The sequence below is a fragment of the Miscanthus floridulus genome, chromosome 2 (assembly GCF_019320115.1).
Source record: "Miscanthus floridulus cultivar M001 chromosome 2, ASM1932011v1, whole genome shotgun sequence".
In the NCBI taxonomy this organism is placed as follows: domain Eukaryota; kingdom Viridiplantae; phylum Streptophyta; class Magnoliopsida; order Poales; family Poaceae; genus Miscanthus; species Miscanthus floridulus.
The window spans coordinates 47,922,049-47,943,720 of record NC_089581.1 but is presented as its reverse complement, the minus strand read 5'-3'; the positions used below and the strand labels follow the sequence as shown (position 1 = coordinate 47,943,720).

Here is a 21,672-nt window from a genome sequence, read left to right as displayed (position 1 = left end):
GCATGCTTGACACTATTCTTGATGTGAATCCCCAGGTATGGCCCATCATGGCCATGGGTTACATCGAGGCATGCTAGCCTCTTCCCTAGCATTAGAGTTTTGACCCAGGCCCATACGCTTGGACCTAGTGTGGTTGGCGGCGGTATGGGTCCCCGTCGGATGAGACAGAACCCGTGTCCTCGAAGTCGGGTGAGACGGAGCCTGCGACCTTGGGCGAGATAGAATCTACGTCCTTGGGGTCGGGAGAGAAGGAGCCCACACCCAAGGGGTCGGGCGAGACAGAGCCCATAGCCTCGAGGTCGAGCGAGACGGAGCCCGTGGCCTCAAGGTCAGGTGAGACGGAGCCCATGGCCTTGGGGTCAGGCGAGACCTTTTAATACGTCTCGAGCCATCTGGGGAAGTCACGTGGGTGCTAACTTCCTTGCTTTGGGTATCCCTAATATCGATACCTGACAATTACCATCTAATTATAAAGTTGTGTCTGTGAACCCTGGATCATAGCTTTGGTTCTTTACATCATTGCAGGGCGTCCAAAGGACGCTTGATGTTCTAGTATATGGGAAATCGCTAAACATATTTTTATGGTGGATGGCCCCATTCATGTGCTCACGTCTTCGCACTAGCAATGCCTAGTGGTTGATGGCGAAGGGAAGACAAAAGCGGTTGGAGATGGATATAGTGGCGAAGCTAGAGAAAATTAGAAAGGGATACGCTTACCTTATGGGTGTATAGACATGTGACATAGAAGATGCATATATGGTAGAATTTTAGGTACAACTTCGCCCCTAGAGGGATACCGTATACTATACTACCTGCAACTATTGAGGTTACTACTGTGTTTTCTCAACACGATAAACTTACCTTTCTTGAAATAAAGCCAGTTTGATCGATTAGGGCTAATTGTTAGCTAGCTAATGACTAAACCTAAGTGCTAATTAGTTAATAGTTAGTTGGCTCAAGTTAGTTCTATGTTGTTTTGATACAAGAGCCACTACAGAAGATAATAAAATAGGTAGAATCATACTAAAAGTTAGTTTTGTCATTGGAATTGTTCCACTCCCTACTTGTTCTATTTTGGAGCCATTAGAGGGGTATGCTTGGTCTCTTCACCATTGGTTGTTGTTTTTATCCTAAATTGGTTGGGTCTTGCCAACTAGTGAGGGTTAGAGCTAATTGTTAGTCCTCTATTTGTAGACGTAGTGCTAAATATTATTCAGGGTAATAATTTGCCCTATATATCCAAACAAGGCCTAAGTACGAGCATTCACTGGTAGCTTTGTAGTTTGTTTAGGGCATGAGAACTTGCATGATCCATTCATCTTCTCTAAGTGATATATGGTGCATCTTCGAGGACTAGTCCATGGAAGACCTATGGCCTATTTCACAAAGCTCTCATAGCAACTTCTAGCAAATGTTTTTTAACAGAGAAATATTCTATATTAGTTCTTTGAAAGGATTCTCTGAAATAAACTAGGATGTTGTAAGTTAATTAGCTCCTTACGAGTACATGGCTCATAAGTATCATCACGGAAGACAAAAATGACCCCTCTAGGATGGGGGAGGGCTGGACTGACTAGTCAGAGGTGATATCTACTCGGGAGTCCCACATCTATTTGATGATATACAAGACATAGATCGATATACATGATATACATGTAACTGATTAGTCGGATCTTGTTTGCCTATAAAAACACGATCTACTTCTAATCCTACACCGAGCTATATAAGCCAAGTAGAGAGCTCCCAGATGGGCACCCTAGACATATCCATTAAGAGCACTAGTAGAGAATAGACCTTTGATCCTCGGCCAAAATAGGCTCTAGTCCCGGCATTTTTTGCGCCCGGGACTAGAGAGACCTTTAGTCCTGGTTGGTGGCTCCAACCGGGACTAAACGTCCCTACCCAATGGCTACTGCGCCAGACAGAGGTGGCAGGGACCTTTAGTCCCGGTTGGAATCACCAACCGGGACTAAAGGTAGACTTTTACTCCCGGTTGGTGCCTCCAACCGGGAGTAAAGGTCTACTCCTGGCCCGTGGCTGCGCCGGGGGTTGGAAAGTTACCTTTAGTCCCGGTTGGAGCCACCAACCGGGACTAAAGGTCCCCCCTTTATATCTTGGCCGTCTCCTTCCTCCCCAAGCCCGAGGTCAGCACATTTTCAAGCTCACTGCACTAGTGTTCTTGCTTCCTCCCTCCATTGTTCCTCCATCCATTCTTCGATTTCTCCATCGACTTCTTCGATTCCTCCGTCGATTCTTCAGTTGTAAAGGTTATCAATCTCATACTCTCATTTTTCATCATTGGCTTATCTCATATTGTTCACTATATATATATTGTTTTTATGGTGTTTTTTTTATTTGTAAACAATTTGAGCTCAAAATAACTTATAGTTTACATATTTGGATGAAGAAAGGTTAAAGTAGGTATTTAAAATTAGTATTCACTTTTTATTTCTAGCATGCATAGCACACTTCATTGTTTAGAGATATAGATAATTTTATAGTTTTTTAATTTTATTTGTTTATAAAATGAGAAATTTATAGTGTATTAAAAAATGAGTATAGAGAGTAGATGGCAACTGCTTTTGGGTCCCCAGCCTCTCATGGGTTTCCAAAGCGACTTAGGTCGGGCCTCCCTCTCATTCCATGCGGCAAGTGTCGTGATGAGACAAAGATTGTGATGGAGTACCGAGTGAAGGAGGGTCCCAACAATGGTCGTATCTTCTATAAGTGTCCGGATCGCAATGTGAGTTATTTTATCGTATTTTATGATTATGGTTAGTTTATACCTATTTTCATGATGGTTGTGATTAAAGTTCTAATTTTTTGTTTTAATTTCAGTGGGATGGCAGTGGACGATGTTTAGGCTTCTACTGGGAGGAAGAGTATGTTGAACTCGTGCAAAAATATCTTTCACAACAGGCAGATACGGCGGCTAATGAGGTAGTGATCTAGCCAAAGAAGCCCTACATAATCGAGGGATCTGTCTATTTTAGTTGAGATTGGTCGCAAAATCCTTGTGCTCCTGAAATGTATTTTAGCTTTAGTTCTTTTAGTGGTAGTTGGGATTGTCTACATTGTAGCGATGCTTTCATAAATTTGTACCTTTTGTGGTGGCACGCATGTTATATAAATAATTAATTATGATCTAGGTTTTAATATGGTATTTATGTCATGTAATGCAGATGAGCCGGCATTGGATGTACAATGCTGATCGCTGCTCCCAAGAGTTCATTGACGGTGTGCATTCTTTGTTACGTGCGGCCGAGGCAAACAAACACGATGGTTTCATGTGCTGCCCATGTGCCATATGTAAGAATATGGTGGAATATCCTTGCTCAAGGACTCTTCATTCACACTTGTTCAAGTCGGGTTTCATGCCAAACTATATTTGTTGGACGAAGCACGGAGAAACCGGTGTTGTAATGGAAGAAGGTGAAGAAGAACAATGGGACGACAATGATATTATTCCCGATGGTGCGTGCTTCAATGATACTGCAATGGGAGAAGCTGAAGAAGAGGTAGCCGTAGAAGATGAGCCTGCTGATGATCTTTGTCAGGTCATTCACGACGCACAAAGAGAATGTGAAAGTGAAAAGGAGAAGATCAAGTTCGAGCGGATGCTAGAAGATCATAAGAAATTATTGTACCCAACTTATGATGCAGGGCAGAAAAAGTTGGGAACCACACTAGAATTGCTGCAATGGAAGGCAAAGAATGGTGTATCTGACAAGGGATTTGGAGAGTTACTAAAAATCTAAAAGAAGATGCTTCCAAAGAATAATGAATTGCCTGCCACTACCTACGAAGCAAAACAAGTTGTCTGTCCTATTGGGCTAGAAATCGAGAAGATACATGCATATCCTAATGACTGCATCCTGTACCGTGGCAAACAGTACGAGAAATTGGATGCATGCTCGGTATGCCATGCATCGTGGTATAAGATCAGGCGAGATGACCCTGGTGATGTTGAGGGCGAACGTCCATGGAAGAAAATCCCTGCCAAGGTTATGTAGTATGCTCCTATAATACCACGCTTGAAACGTCTGTTCAGAAATAAAGAACATGCAAAATTGTTGCGATGGCACAAAGAAGACCGTAAGGTAGACAATATGTTGAGACACCCTGCTGATGGGTCCCAGTGGAGAGCAATCGATAGAGAATTCCCAGAGTTTGCAAATGACGCAAGAAACTTAAGGTTTGCTTTAAGTACAGATGATATCAATCCTTTTGGAGAGCAGAACAGTAGTCATAGCACTTGGCCTGTTACTCTAAGTATCTACAACCTTCCTCCTTGGTTATGCATGAAGCAGAAGTTCATTATGATGCTTGTGCTCATCCAAGGCCCGAAGCAACCTGGCAATGACATCGATGTGTACCTAAGACCACTTATTGACGAACTTCTCATTTTGTGGAATAAAGAAGGTGTACGTGTGTGGGATGAGTACAAACAGGAACACTTTGATCTACGAGCATTGTTGTTCATAACAATCAATGATTGGCCTACTCTAAGTAATCTTTTAGGATAGTCAAACAAGGGATATAATGCATGCACACACTGCTTCAGTGATATTAGAGGTGTATTCTTGAAAAAATGTCGAAAGGTTGTGTACCTTGGCCATCGTCGATTTCTTCCTGCAAATCACCCTGTAAGAAAGAAAGGCAAGCATTTTAAAGGGAAGGCAGACCACCTGACCAAGACTCGCAACCGAATCGGTGAGGATGTACTCGATATGGTCAATGATGTGAAAGTCGTCTTTGGAAAAGGACATGGCAGCCAACCTGTTCCGAACGACGCTAACGGTCACGCACCCATGTGGAAGAAGAAGTCCATATTTTGGGACCTACCCTATTGGCAAGTCCTAGAGGTCCATAGCTCGATCGACGTGATGCACCTGATGAAGAATCTTTGTGTGAACCTGCTAGGCTTCATGGGTGTGTATGGAAAACCTAAGGACACATTTGAAGCACGATAGGACCTGCGTTGTTTGAGAGAAACAGACAACCTGTATCTAGAGAAAACAGATGATGGACGCCATTACTTATGTCCTGCCAGCTACACTCTAAGCAAAGAGGAGAAGGAAATCATGTTTCAATGCTCAAACAACATCAAGGTACCATCTGGATTCTCCTTGAATATAAAGGGTATTATAAATGTGCCAGAGAAGAAATTATGTAATTTAAAGTCCCATGACTGTCACGTTCTTATGACGCAATTACTTCCAGTTGCATTAAGAGGAATTCTACCTCCAAATGTACATCTAGCCACCGTGAAGCTATGTGCGTTCCTCAATGTAATTTCTCAGAAGGCAATTGATCCAACTGATCTAGCTAAACTACAGAATGATGTGGTTCAATGTCTCGTCAGCTTTGAGTTGGTGTTCCCTCCTTCCTTCTTTGATATCATGACACACCTCCTAGTTCACCTAGTCAAGGAGATTTTCATTCTTGGTCCTATGTTCTTACACAACATGTTCCCCTTAGAGAGATTCATGGGAGTCCTGAAGAAATATGTTCACAACCGTGCTCGCCCAGAAGGAAGCATCGCCAAGGGCTATGGAACAGAAGAGGTCATCGAGTTCTGTGTTGACTTTATTCCCGACCTTGACTCAATTGGTGTTCCTGAATCGAGACATGAGGGGAGACTAAGTGGAAAGGGGACACTAGGGAGGAAAACATATATTGGTACGGAGGATGATTATTTCAATAAAGCGCACTACATAGTTCTACAGAACTCCTCTTTGGTAGATCTGTATATTGAAACACACAAGGATCTCTTACGATCCGAGTTTCCAGGGAAGACAAAAGTTTGGATTACGCGTAAGCACATATAAACTTTCGGCGGTTGGTTGCGAAAAAAATGTCAAGGTGATGAGAGCATCCATGAGTAACTGTATTTATTGGCTATGCAACCATCATGGCATATCGTCACATACAAAGGGTATGAGATAAATGGGAACATATTCTATATAGTAGCCCAAGATAAAAGGAGTACCAACCAAAACAGTGGTGTCCGCATAGATGCCACAGACCCGAATGGGAATAAGCAGACATATTATGGCCGCATAGATGAAATATGGGAACTAGAATATGCACCTACTTTGAAGATCCCATTGTTCAAGTGCCAATGGGTCAAGGTGACCGGAGGTGGGGTAACAGTAGACAACGAGTATGGAATGACAACAGTAGACCTTAGTAATATTGGGTACAAAGACGAACCATTTGTCCTTGCCAAGGATGTAAATCAGGTGTTCTATGTCCATGATATGTCTACCAAACCAAAAAGAGGGAAAAACGATAATGACTCAACCAAAGCGCCAAAGCGCCACATAGTTCTTTTAGGGAAAAGAGTCATCGTGGGAATTGAGGATAAGTCGGACATGTCAGAAGATTATGAAAAGGATGACCGAATTCCACCCTTCAAAGTGAACAAAGACCCTAGCATCTTGGTAAATGATGAGGACACTCCATGGTTACGACGCAATTATAACCAAGGGACATACGTAAAGAAGAAGTTCACTGTTGTGCCCACTTGATGATATAGTGATTTAATGTAGTGTGTGTTTGAGATATTATGTAATAATTGTGAATTCAGATGTTTATTATGTCATGTTTCAAATTAAATCAATGTTTGATTTGGTGGGATTTCTCTCTCGAAAAGTTAAATTAGGATATTGAGTGATAAAAAATTAAAATATTAACGTTAAAATGATGTGAAAACAAATTTCCTGTCCAAAACCAATAGTTTTAATAATTTTAATTAAACACTACATTTTTGCATTAACGAAATAATAAATATTAGTTACATTATGTTTTATAATTATAACAAAAAATAAAAAAAGTTATGTTATAGATTTTTCCTATGTGCAATAAAGAAAAAAATCCATATTTTTAACAAAATAATTTTATGCCTTTTATTTAATTTACTATGTATTTAACAAGACTATTGCATTTTATTAAAAAAAATTGCTCAAAACATGCGGGAAACAAAACTATAGCCCACCTTTACTCCCGGATGGGAAGCCCACCCAGGAGTAAAGGTGGGCTACAGTTTTGTGGCCCGCCAAAAAAAACCTTTACCCCCGGTGCGTGTTACCAACCGGGAGTAAAGGTATACCTTTATTCCCGGTTGGTAACACGCACCGGGAGTAAAGGACCTTTACTCCCGGCTGGTGGCTGGCACCGAGAGTAAATCTCCCTGGTATATAAGCGCCAGTGCCTGGCGCAGATCGATCCCCTCCTCTTCTTCCTCGTCGAACAGCCGCCTTTCTCCTCTTCTTCCTCGCGCCGCCGCCGGTCGCCACCCCACCTTGCGCCGACGACCTCGTGCGGCCCTCCACTACGCACGCCTCCGCATTCGTGAGGTGAGTTCTCTTGGCTTTCTCTCTCCTCCAGTGCGCGCCGCTGCTCGTCCCACGCCGATCCCCGCGCCGACGATCTGCTAGCTCCTCCCGGCCGGCCCACCCAGGCGTCGTAGAATGCCTCCTTGTCATCGGAGTAGGACATGCTGCCAGTGGGAGGGGGAGGACTTGGGCTCGTGCCTGACGACGCACAGTTGTGGGCGTCTGTCACCCCTGTCAGCCTCATCGATCGAGTTCACCTCCGACCGGGATTTCAACGACGGCAGCCTGGTGGATGTCTTCAACAATCAATTGGTTTTATTTGTAGTGTTCCACCCAACGATGTTTTTTCACGACATTCATGGCACTCTCGGCTGTTCACAGTAGTGGTGGTGGCGATGCTAGCGAGCTCGCACACCATGGTCGTTGTTGGAAAACGTTGATAAATCGTTGCTTGTGATTATTGAGCCATCCATCCATGTATACATAGTACATCACTACCGTTGTCACTCGCTGGAGTAACAAGTCCAGGTACGTGTGGCAATCAAGACATGAACTATCGCAGTAGGCGCTTTTCATTAGTTTTGGCATTAGCATCGCTTTGTCCGCGTAGAAGCCAGCGAAGTCGCCGGAAGCGTAAAGCTCAAATGAGGCCTACCCAGTTCGATCACGCACGTCCGTCCATAGTTGCTTCACTTGTGACCTCAATCGTGACATGGCAGCGTTGCATTACCAACTCGCTTTGTCGCTTTGCTTCTTCGAGTCACCGGGTTCAGACGCGAGCACTAGGAAACACAAGAAACCTGCTGCTTCGATCGTACACGGCGGAGCACCGCCACCCTCGTTCGCCCTAGGGTTTAGGGTTTATATGGTGGAGCACCGCTGCCCTCATTAGGGTTTATATGGTGGAGCACCACCGCCCTCATTCGCCCTAGGGTTTAGGGTTTATACGGTGGAGCACCGCCGCCCTCGTTTGCCCTAGGGTTTAGGGTTTGTACGGTGGAGCACCGCTGCCCTCGTTCACCCATGTGTACAAACATATATACGATGGAGTGGAGCACCACCACTCTCATCACACCGCCCTCTCTCGCGGCCTAGTCGATCAACATTCGTATTATCGTTATCGTTAACGCTAAACAATCACACTAGGGCGAATTGCGTCGGTGACTAGGGTGAACCGCGTTGTTGATGTCACCGACGTGGTTCGCCCTAGTCACTGACGCAATTCGCCCTTGGCCATTTATATATAGTCCTAATTTTCCCTAGTACCGGCACAGTTCGCCCTAGTGTGGCGAATTGCGTCCGTGACCGAGGGGCAAGATTTAATAATGTATATTGTTCGTAGATTTTACGCATGTAAGCAAAGATTTGATGTACTATATATTGGTTTTATTTTTTGAAGCTAGATGGCCAACCCGAGAAACATGGATGAGGAGGAGTTGATGATGAATTTGATCAACACTGGCACTCAAGTTGCCGACGATGATGGTGCTAAAAATAACGTGCAAGAGGATGCAGATGACGGGAGTCAGTACTTAGCTCTTGAACAAAATGAGCAACAACATATTGGCCAAGTATATATTTTTTATTATTAGCTATTTATATTATCATATGTCTTATGTGTGCTCATGACATTAAAAATAATGTTTATGTTTTGTTGCCCTCTGGATCGACATCAACAACTACAACGAAGAGTAAAAATGTTCGAGGTCCCAAAAAGCCATTGGAGGGCCACTTCATCATCTCGGAGTTCAATGTGGATACAGGCGAAATGGGGGGCCAAATAAAACGAAATTCGTGCACCACTGTGGTTACCTTGTATGGGACCAGCTCCCAATCAGTACCCACAAATGGAAGAAGAAGACCAATGCTCCTCATATCAGTTTTGTCTCCGATCGTGACAAGACATTAATTTGGAATGATGTCTTGGAACATTTCACGCTCCAAACAGATGGTTATAATGATATAATAGATGGTGATGAATTGAAGGAGCGAGTTAGGGATTGGGCAATGAAGAAGATGGCCACTCAATTTCAGACTTGGAAGAAACACCTATACATGACGTATGTCAAGAAGAACATAGCACCAGATTTCACTGTCCCAGGCCCGATCTCAAAGCAAAGGCCCTATTGGGATGAGTTTGTACAGTACAAGACGTCAAAAGAGGGTGTGAGTCAGGTGATAAAGAACCAACGTAATGCCCAACAAAAGACATACCACCATAACTTGGGATCAGGTGGCTACCCGACTGCCATTAAGAAGTAGAACAAAATGGAAGCAAACCTTCTTGCCAAGGGTATCACACCAGAATCACTCGAGTGGGGAGAGCGTGCAAAGAATTGGTTTTTCGCTCATGGGGGAACACTAGACCAGGAGACAGGGAAGTACGTTTATGGCGCAAGACTGCAAGAAGCAGCAAAAAGATTGTTTTATGCCCAGAGAGCTACTGCTAGTGGTGCGTTCAGGCCCAACAGAGAGAATGATGAACTAACATACGCCATCGGGACTATTGAACACGGTGGCTGAACTAGAGGCAAAGGAAGTGTCTTATGGGAGCATGGATTCCCTTAGGACAGACCTTCCTACAGAAGCCGCCAGAGAAAGAAGGAAGAAGAGGCACATCGGCTCCAGAGGTTGGAGGAAGCGGTGCGTGAAGCACAGGAGCGGAAAAAAAACCTTGAAGCGAGAATGCAGGAGGAAATCAGAAGGCAAGTGCAAATAGTATTGAGTGCAAGCAAGCAGGCATCAGAGCCAGGAATCAACATTAGCCAATCTGTTCAGTTGAAAAGCAGCTGCGTTTCCATGGAGATACCAAATCAAGGGGACATAGGACTGCGCTTCCCTGTGGATGACATCGCTGAACCTTATACATCGTGTGAGCTACACATTCCGAAGGGGAATTCCACAATCAAGGTGGCTATCGGTCTTGTTAATCCTATCGACCGAACCAAGACACCAAGGATTCATGGGAATATAATCCAAGAAGGATATGCTACCATCTCGGTAGATAAAGCTGAAAAAGGTTTTAGTGATTTGCCTCTTGACATTCCTAGAGGTGATGGCGAGAAGACTCTAGGAGAAGAAGAGAAGACATTCATTCTATGGCGTAAGCGCTACATCATCATTCCTGGGATGTTGCCTCCACATCCTCCTGAACTACCTCACTATAGGTGCGGATGAAAACACTACATCATTAATTTATATTGGCTTAAATAATTAATAATCTGCTCATAATAATATGTCATTCCTTTTTTGTAGCAGATCCTCCCCCAACCTAAGTCCAATTGTTCAATCGCCAGATCATCATAGTGCTCTGTACGATGACAATGTGTTGGAAGGCGAGGCTGCATCCACACCATCTCCAAGGAGGTCTCCAACACCGTAGCCGCCACCTCCAAGGAGGTCTCCAATGCCGCTGCCACCACCTCCAAGGAGGTCTCCAACGCCTCCCCCACCCCTGCCTACTAAGAAGCCAAGTACTAGCAAATGGGCAGCCCCGCAAACGAAGAACGAGCCCCCGCCGGCAAAGAAAGCCGCCGTGAAACCAAGGGCTATTCCCAAAATAATATCTGAAGAGAAGGAAGAAGTAACTGATGCATATAAAAAAGATATGTCCAGATTCTATGATAAACTTAAAAAGGATCAAGAAGCAAGGAGTAACCCAGAGAAACCGTACTTCTTCGTAGCTCCAGATATTCTAAGAAAAAAGGTGGCTTCTTACCAGCAACAACAGCGGGAATCTTGTAAGCCGTCCAAAGCAACGTTAACGGACTATGACCGCACTCTCACCAAGTCAATTGAGGCGGCATAGAAAAAGAAGCGGGCAGGGAAAGGAGTTGCACAACTCGGACAACAATCGCACCAATCAGTCCCTCCGCTAGTTGTTGGTAATGAATATGGTTCGAATTTAGGATTAATGCATCAGACAAACATACCTCCGGATGTCGATTTGGATCACCTTGGTGAATTTATTGAAGATACTGGTCTCGACCTTTACCATATGTTTGGTGATGGAAACATTGAGAGTGCAGCGGAGGTTGATATTTGAAAGAAAAAATTTGTACTAGGCCATAGTCTATACAACCCTCAAGCCTTAGGTGATCTGGGGACGCAAATATACCTGCTAAATAAGTGGTACATGCAGGCATCTACCGGTGGATACTTCTGCGTTGGTGTCAGAATTAGAGACGAACATTGGTTCCGTGGCGATGATGTTATGTATGTTGACTTTGCAGAATTTCATCAACTATGCCACCTGACCTCTCTGGACAAAGTTATTATTAGCTGCTATTGCCTGTAAGTAATAATTCTTTCGATCTATTATTAAACTCATCATATGTGTGTATGCATATAAATTATCCTAACAAGTACTATATATATATGCAGATTTACAATGATTGAGTGCAGAAAGAAAGGCTGCAATGAAATTGGTTTTGTTGATCCCCATATAGTATTCAAAGACCTAGTTACTCCAAAGCCTAATTGGAAGTCTGAGTCAGAGAGTAACCTCATGAACTTCTTAGTGAACCAACGCAACAAGAAGGATATACTCTTTTCCTATAACTTCAAGTGAGTGTTAATAATGTTGATCATCCTTAATGGCTCATATGTTGATTCTAGTTAATTAATGAGTGCTATGCGTTATATCCTATAAACACATGTAGCAATCACTGGATATTGATGGACATCGATCTGGTGAAAAGTCACTTGATAATCTATGACTCGATGAAAAAACCACAACAAGACTACTATGATATGATAGATATTATCCAGAGGTAATTTCAATATCTCTAGCAACTATATATACACACAAACATGATGATTAACTATATCTGATGACGTGGCAAATTTTTTATTGGGCAGTGTTTGGAAAACCTTTATTGAGAAGCAACACATGGGAAAATACAAAGCACCACTGAATGTAATCCCTTTGAAAGTAAGTCCCCTAAATCACATCATCTTTATTAATTAAACATATAGCTTTCACCAGATCACCAGATTGGATGACAAATTTTTTTCTCGTAAAGTGGTGTCTGAGGCAGGAACAGGGGAACAACTACTGTGGTTACTATGTTTGCAAGTTTATCAAAGAGCTCTCCCAAAGAACTCCTACAGAGAGACTCAAAAGTACGTTAAAAATACACTATATATTCATTTAATTATTATTATTGATTGTGTTACTATGTCTTTATATATATATATATGTATGTATGTATGTACATATATTAATTTATTTTCCTTTAATTCAAACCTGTAGGCTCGATGGTTGGAGGAAAAGGTCATACGACAAGACCAGATCAAAGCAATTCAAGAGTCTACAGCCAATTTTTTTAATGACTAGGTCATCGATTCTAAGGGCGAGTTCTACTTCGACCCAACACTGTCATGGAAGCCAAGCTAGAGGATGAGAGAAAAATTATTATATCACAACAACCGTAAAATACACATATGCATACATGCATGTAAATATATATATATATGATGCATGCATGCATATATATATATATAGAGAGAGTTCTATCCTTGAATTGTGTCATTTAATACGTTCATTGTGCTTGAACCGAAACATACTAATACGACTTCGAAAACCTATTTTGAAAAGAAAACAAAAAAATGAAAAGAAAAGAAAAAAGAAAATAACCTTTAGTCCCGGTTGGTATTACCAACCGGGACTAAAAAGTGCCGGCCTCGTGGCATGTCAGGAGGCACCTTTAGTCCTGGTTGGTGTTACCCACCGGGACTAAAGATCCCTCTTTAGTCCCGGTTCCTGACTCGGGACTAAAAGACCCCCTTCAGTCCCAGATGCTTGCTCCTGAGTGGGAAACCGGAACTAGAGGAGGTTTCCCACCGAAAGTAAAACTCTGTTCTCTACCAGTGGAGGCTCTTAGACCCCTATTAACCCTTCAACTCATTTGCATACGGGCACAAACAATACAGTCACCATCACACACTAGACGTGGAGCGCCATCTAACTGAACTAGCAAATCTAGGTCCTATGTGCAAAGCCTCTAGGTCTACTACGCATAACATGATCTATAGTCACAACCGGTGGTACAAACACCAACATTTAGTTTATACCTACTATTACGTCTGATTTTGGTTTCTAGTTTGATTTTATTAGTAGCTATGATTGGGGCTATAGTACTGACTATACATAGGACTACAAAAGGTGAAAAGATAGGATGCAGGGGTGGAGCTGGAGAGTTGATTTTTTGAATGTTAGGGGGGGCCAACAGTGTTGAATTTTTAAAATTTATTTGAATTTTAAAAATTTTAGTGGAAAATTCACATTCATAGGGGGGGCCTGGGCCCTGCCCGCCCCCTTGTCTCCGCCCCTAACAGGATGTATTTCGACGAAATGCCTTGGATCTTAGGATGACTATAATGAGGAGGCCGAGAGCTAGCACGAAAACCATGATTCTTCAACGGCCAAGGTTCTTTTATTTTATAGTTTGAAGTTCTCCTTGAGTTTCTTTCGATCTATTCCATGGCGAAGCATCCGAAGCATAACTGCACACTCCAATTCACTCGAAGTACAAAATCACTTTATAAATAGGGTTTATCTTGAAGAGTCATGGAGAATCATTTGTATTAGATATGGTCCTGTTCGAATCAGCCTAGCTTATCAACCATTGTATAGTATTTTTCTCTCACAACAAATCAGCGAACAATACTTTTCAGCCTGTCTTTTTAACGAATCGAACAGAGCCAATGTGGCTTTCCATGGATAGTCAGAGGAGAAGCTCTACCTAAGTGAGCCTTTTGTGGAAAAGGTCAACGTTTTTTGTAACTTGTTACATTTCAAACTAACTATTATACTGATTTTAATTTACTTAGAATCAAAACTCTTTCTTCTATTGAGAGGCGCTCGGAATCAAAACACCAAAAAGATAATTCTAGTCGCGACCTACTTTTGCCATAACCTCCTCGAATTACATGGCAGATTACATCTAGACAACAATGCAACTTTACCAAACTACCACATATATATTATTCCTTAATTAAAAACAAAATCAAAACGATTTATTTAGATCCCAGAAGAAAGAAAAAGGAGAAAAAAAAGAGAAGACACTGCCACTTCCATCCTCTCCCTCAAAACAAAACAAATCAATCATCGAACATTTGACCGGTCATGACACTACCGTGGAGCCGGCGACCTACACGACCCGGACGACAGCAGCCGATGCCACGGCAGGCGCCGGCCTCCCGCGCCCCATGGTGAACCCGCGCGTGCCGTCGGGCATTCTCGGCCCTTGCGCCGCGTGCCGGGGGCTCGCCGCGAGGCTGTCCAGATGCCGTGGCGCGACAGCAGCGTGCGCGGAGGAGTGCGGCGTCTGCGGCGGCCTGCCCCGCCCTCTGCCCCATGGCTTCTTGTCGCCGACGTGCTGGTGCTGGTCCTCCTCCTCCTGCTGCTGCTGCCAAGGCGAGTGCATGCAATCGCGCACATCAGTTAGCGGCAGATATGGTCAGGCAGGGACATTATAGCATGTGCCAGGGAGTGGCGTTTCCGCTTACGATGTGGTCAGGAAAGTGCGCTGCCGTCGGGGAGTCGGACGACGAGACCTGCGACTTGCGGCGAGCGCTCCTCGTCGGAGGCGGCGAGGTGGTCCAAGTCCGGCCGCTTCAGCCGTGTTACCGTCTTGGGCTGCGGTGAGTTGAATGGGCGCCGGCATGTCAGGCCAGTGATCAGCTCTCAAATGGAAGTAAAGCTGATGAATTATGAATGAGGTTCAGTTACCGATCGTCGCAGCACGGGGCGCACGCGGAGGCCCCTCCTCCAGTTTCTTTCGTCGTTCAACTTGTCCACCTGACGAAGCACAAAAACAGATTTCAATATGGCACAAGTGAGCAACGAACCGGAACTGGAACTGGAAGTAAAACTTCAAGGTTCCATTTGTCTGAAATTAACTTACTGCTCTGTCGGCTTGGTGTGAGGTCTCGTACTCTATAAGAGCATGCAGCTGTGTCAGAACAAAACAGACAGAACAATTGTCAGATGATGAGATAAAAAGAAAACTGATTTGAAAAAAAAAAGAGAAATCAAACCCCGGCCCCGGATCAGTATCAAGTACCTTGTTACTGACTAGTGTGTTTGCGTCGGACTTCGATGATCTTGCAGAGCTGGGTTCTTGCGGATGGCAGATTCTGATGTTTTTCACACTGCAAACTTGTTGTGTGGTGCACATGATTAAGAGACGTTACATGACTAATGTACGTCGCATAATATAATATATATGCAACAAACTACATGGGGATCAGAGGGGGTTGTGTGTTCTGTTCTGACCTGCCAATGATGCCGAAGATCTTCTCGAGGCTGTTTCTAGTGGAATCGTGTGGCAAATTCTCGGCGATGACCATCCGACACTGCGTGAGTCAGCGAGGTTTGGTCTTAGTAGTAGGAGGCAGACTGAAGCTAACTGTTTCCATTTCAGTAGCTAAAACCTTGCTCCGAAGTACCGACCTGTAGCTCTTCTTTGTGTCTCTCGGTGAATGGCTGAGCCCGTCGCACTTTCTTGCCGTCATCGCTGACAACCTGAAGGAAGTAATTTTACATGGCTACCACTTGTTTTTTTCTGGACCGTGCCATGAGGCACGTTTTTCATTAAGAAGAGGTAGAGTTACAAAAGCGAGCTACAAATGACGAACAAGAAGGAGCGGTAATCGGCGGTTACCGCAAACAGACCCACTTCAGAAACGCAAGAGAAGAGAAGCAAAAGGTCAAACACAAAGCAAGGAGCAAAGGTAGCAGCACTGGCTTACGAGCTTTTCTGAGGTCCGGAGAGCTGTAACCAGCAGTTGGTTTGTTACCCCCATAGCCTTGATCTTCTTCCAGGATGAGATGACAGATAAAGGAACTGGCCAAACCGTTGAACACACATTTAGTTTTCATTTCATCAGTCCATTATTGGTGTTGTTGGCCCTGTATTTTAGGGTCATATGATTTATTTATGCTCCATGTGTGCTAATAGTACATTATCTGTGTGCTAATATATTCATATATAGGATTGAAGAGATAATAACTGTTCTCCACTCACCATAGCCCTCAGGATCCTTGTTCATGATCTTCGTCAAGAAATCATTCGCAACCAAATTAGTGTCACTGAACTGGTACTCAACCTGAACAAGGCGAGAACAATGCAACTAAAGGCCAGCCACTCCAAAATCAAGAAACAAATAAAGGACCATCATGAAAAGAAAAGGTCAACAGCATGATCTACGCAGATCCTAAAATCACGAGAATCATTTGATAAGTTACTACTCGAAACATCACTAATCAAGTCATAAAAATGGATGCATCGAAAGTTCAGGATGAGAATTCAAAGACCATGTAGCTCCCTGAGCTGTTGGCCCGGAGATCACTACTCTCAGCATTTTCAATTTCAGAATCTGTAGTTCTACACTACTGTATCGGTGATTCGATATGAAACAGTAAAGAACCGAGGGGATCGTCTATGGTTTCCAAACCTGCTTGATGATCTTCTGTGCGAACGTCGGCCGGACTCGCGCCCTTGGGGTTGGGGTATACACTGATGCCAGTAGCGCCGGCGATCTCGCCATGTCCAATGTCCGGCAGGAAGGACGACGTGGGGTCCGGCTCGGCAAAGAAGTTCCAGTCCGCGCCCAACCCACCGCCACCGCCGGAAAGCTGCAGGAACGGAGAGTAGTAGCCGGCGGCAGCCGTCATCAAAGGGCTGGCCGCCGCCGCCGGTGGCACCGGCACGAACTCCCGCGCGTGCACGTTGAGCCTGAACGGCATGGAGGAGCAGCCACTGCTGCCTGCCGACGACGACGCCTTGCTGGAGCTCTCGCAGCCGTCCTGTGCCATTGTTGCCTCTTCTTCCGTCGACGACTGATGCATTGGTGTGTGTGTGTGTGTGTCTTGCGATCTGAATTGTGTTGCGATCGAGTGTGGGGGGGCTGTCTCCATGTGTAAAGCATATGGCGTATTTGACCACTTCTTACTCAGGGCAACATTTTGTGAGGCGGGAGTGTTTCTAGCGTAGTTTTATTTTTTTCCTTTTTGTAAAAAGAAAAGTAACATGAGCTCTGCCTTCCGTTAAAGTAGGGGAGTGTGTAGATTTTTTTCCGTGGGTGTGTGTGTGGTACTTCAACCGACAACCGTTACATGAGGAGGGAGGTTTTGACCGTTGGCCAAATTACGGCCCTGCTTGCAAGCATGGCAAATTTTTACACCAAATAATTCCATTCCACCTGAATTTTCTAGCGCATAAAAATGCCCCAGAAAGTCACGCCTAAACAAATGTTATTTGGGTAAGAAAAAATAGCAAACCTAAAAACATGGTTAGCACAAACATTGGCTTGCATGAAAAGTTATCTATTGATCGAGAGCTAATCTCATGCACATCAATCGATATGTATGTTTGTGACTACTCTATTCCATATTTTTCAGCTCCACTTCACGTTTTTTAGCTAAATAGGTACAGCTTCACAAACTTTGCTTTAGAAGAAAGTGAAGCTGTGAGAGCATCTAAGAGGTGCTCCTGATCCCTCTAGGTTTTGCTGGAGCTACTCCATCGTAGAGTTTGTGGAGCAGTCCCTAAATAAGTCATAAGATCATGTGAGGTTGTTATGTGAGTTATTCATACTATGATCTATTATGCTAAATATTAATACTATTATACTGTTGAGGGTGCCCTTATGAAAATAAACGATTCACTCAATACAGGGAGCATTAGCTCGTAGTTTTGTGGAAACTGAGCATTCGTGCCCATGTTTTAGAGTGTGACCTGTATATAGCTTTTAAACAATGCATCGTTTTAGGTAAAAAAAGGATGAAAAGTATACCATATTTCAAAACCATATTCACCCCAAAAAATCTAAAGATACATCCTCTCTACTTCATCACGTTTTCTTTTGCACAATTAACTATTTGCAGCTATTACCCTGCAATTTAAAAGTATAGACTTTGTCCTAATAGCAAATCTAAAGATACACCAATCTATTATTCTATTTTATCACAGTTTCTTTTGAAAATTGAGCTCTCAGCTTAGAAAAACTTGTTTTTTTTTGCAAGATTTTTGACTGTCTGCCACCACTATCTTGGAGCTTAAAAGTACAAAACTGATTTTAAGGTTCGTTGTTAACAATAACAAAGAACACTCCAGGTGTTTGTGAAGTGTCTGGCTGCAGGTGTAATCAGAGATAATTTGGAACAAAAAGAGGATATATACACCTGGATCTGCATGCAAAACAAACATAAGTTAGAGCATGACTGCATGACAAGCATTGGATCCAAGTTAGTTCAATCAAATGGACCGAAGGGAGTTAGCCATGGATTGAAGGGCACACACTTCGGACCAACTTAATTAACCAAACTTACCGGCAACTTTCTTGCGCGTGGCATCTTGAATGTTCAAGACTCCAAGTCACAGTGGTGGCGAATCGGAAAGCAGAGGCTGTGACACATAAGTTACGCGTCTAGACAAAGTCAGACGGCCTGGACTTACATGCCAAACTTGCTCAAGCTGCCTTACCAAGCATGCATCCGCCAACAGGGAGCTAATCTGAGAAGCACCATATATAGAAAGTTGACACATCCAAAGACCAGATGATCTTTGTGTAGGCCGGCATTGCCTCACTTCCACAACCTTTATGTGCTCCGTATTGTCACATTTGAGGTAAACACGCACACGCCCGCTTACTTTTGAATCTCTCCACTTCACTTGTATTCCAGAGTTAGGTTGGCGTAGTTAGAAGTTATTAGTCGTGTTGAGCTTGTCCTGAGGTTCTAAAGTCATCTTTGGGGCTTGGTAAAACTCTTGTATCGTTTACTACTCCTCTAATAAGACTTACTATTTCAATTCAAGGACTCTCCTTTATTTATCTTGAGCAAAGTTTACTTCTTGCTTACTTTACTTTACTCATTTCTTGCATAATAGTAGTGCTAGTATATCTATACCAAGTTAGAGCAAGTATAATATAGAAGACTATTAGCAGGTTGTATGTTGACGTGGAGAGGGAAAAGGAGGAGAGAGAAGAAAGGTGGGCCGTAAGTTTATAGTCAGGCTAAAGCACAGGAACCAAGAAACTCTATGAGAGGAAAGGATGACCTGTAATTAAACCAACTACTATATGAGTTGGCTAATAAGTGGGCCGTAAGGATCATATAGCCAGTTGAAGATTGTATTATTAGCCTTGCTCTTAGTGTATCTTAGTATGGTTGCTTACGAGGTTCTCATCGTATGCTAGTTGATTTGGACCCTTGCTATCCACCACTAGATTAAAGGAGCCTTTATGTATATCTTGATCGGTGTGCTCCTTTAAAGCCTTAAAGGTGTATTGCTTAGAATCCACCACTATATCAAGTTAGTGTATCTTACGGCCTGTTTATTTGGGTTTTCTAGAAGCTTTTGGACCTTAACTTTTGAACCTTTCAAAAGTCAAAAGGTTCCAGAAGCCAAAAGCTCATTGTAGTTTCTGGGCTTTTGGTTATGTGAGTTGTTTGACTTTTGGAAAGTCCAAAAGCTAGTAGTCTAAAGTTGGCAAAAACTCAAACAAATGGCACCTTAGTATTGTTGTCCTCTGAACTCGCTACCTCACTCAATTTATCATTCTGGATCTCCTTTGTGTCAACCCCCTTTATGTACATTTTTATCTTACCCCTCTATAGTTTGGCTGGTATATATATATAAACTAGCGATGATTTTTTTCCTTTTATCTTTGAATATTCTTTACGTACTTTCCGTGGAAAATTTCAATGCTCTAGAATATTCACTAATGAAATGCTATAGTAATATTCTGTACATTGTGAAATCATTAACATTCTTATCATGGTGTAGGAAATGCAAAACCGAGCATGCGGGGGGGGGGGGGGGGGGGGACAAGTGTGGAGATGGCTAGGGTTAAGGGCACTAGGCATGATCTTGTGAGGCATTGTCAAAGCACAATTTGGTAGGCGCTGGCCCTAAGGACTATTATGGGCTAGGCCTATATGGCAATGCAATGTTGATGTTGGGCTATAGTGGGTTTTTGTTCTAAAAACAACTGGAAGATGCTAAAAATATTTTGGCTTTTCTTTTTATTATATTAGACTTTTATTATACCAATTATGTTTCTATTATTTTAGTTATCGTTTACCATTTCTGCTTAGGATAAACAAAAATGATTTCAGAAAATCCTAGTTTTTCCTTTCTAGCCCTAACTAACATATGTATGTGTCGGGTTCATAAACCCGGGGTCTCCAATGGACCCGCTTCCCTGTAAAACCCGGCCCAGCAGGCGGCGCAGCGACAACGCGTGCCTGGGCCGGCCTAGGTACATAATGATAGGCCGGGACAACTGATTCGGTCCCTGACTAGAAGGCCTAGCCAAGGTGGGACCGTAGTTCGGCTCCAACATCCTTCTCCGACTGAGGATACGCCAGACCTCTGCTCGCTGCTCTTTTTCGACCGACACTGGTAGGGACCGACTGGGAACGACTGACCAGGGGGCGCCCGCTCGGTGAGGGCCCGGGGATTAGGCGGAGCAGATAAGGTAAGGCTCTCAAGTCAACCGCAATACCGAGGACCATACCATGCCATGCCCTGCGCACCTGCAGGACGGTGCCACCAGGCCATGCCAGACAGGCACTATACAACCTTCCAGATGCATCAGATCACAAACAGTATTGAAGGCGCTGACGTTTGCCGTAACAGGCGAATACGGTAGAGCCTACCAGATGCGTCTGAACATAAACAGTATTATGGGCGCCGATAACCGACTCGTGCCCAACAGCGTGGGCAACAAGACTAGTTAGCACACGTATACACACTCTCTCTCTCTCTTTCTCTGACTTGTAAGGCCATCCCCTTCAAACTATAAAAGGGGATGAACTCTCTCCTAAAAGCTCTCTCGAGAAAAAAAACAAAGGGCTAGACAACTCGAGGACTCGACAACCTGAGGACTCGAATAGCTCAATAGCTCTAGAACTTGACAGCTACACAGAGCATACGCTTCAATACTTAGCTCACGTTAGAGCATCTGTCACTCTCGGCCACTCGGATCAGAGTCAGACCAGACCTCTAACACCATCCTTCTCACTCCTACTCGTTTGTAACCCCACAACAAACTTAGAGCACCTAGGCTCAGGAATAAAGTCACCGACTGACTGAAACTGGACGTAGGGCATGTTGCCTGAATCAGTATAAATCCTGTGTCATTGAGTGCTAGGTCACATCCGATCACAATGCATGGCAAAACTACAAATATTTACTTGTTGCTCACTTTTCGCACCGACAGTTAGCGCCGTCCATGGGGAGGACACCGTGCGTTCACGCTTTTGGTCATCAGATGGCCCACCTTTCCACCATCTTCAGCATGGCGGGCTCGAGCGATA

The 21,672-nt window shown here is 43.7% G+C and overlaps 1 protein-coding gene across 1 annotated transcript; it reads right to left on the bottom strand.

The window, feature by feature from the left end:
• Positions 1–14,185: 14,185 nt before the first annotated feature.
• LOC136538709 (la-related protein 6C-like) lies at positions 14,186–17,256 on the bottom strand. Its single transcript, XM_066530672.1, is given in 11 exon segments — positions 14,186–14,752; positions 14,853–14,982; positions 15,076–15,144; positions 15,251–15,298; positions 15,410–15,497; positions 15,622–15,701; positions 15,799–15,870; positions 16,098–16,192; positions 16,373–16,454; positions 16,803–16,823; positions 16,825–17,256. Coding segments are annotated over 10 exon segments (1,050 nt in total). The 5' UTR covers positions 17,197–17,256; the 3' UTR covers positions 14,186–14,752; positions 14,853–14,859.
• Between the last annotated feature and the right edge of the window lie 4,416 nt (positions 17,257–21,672).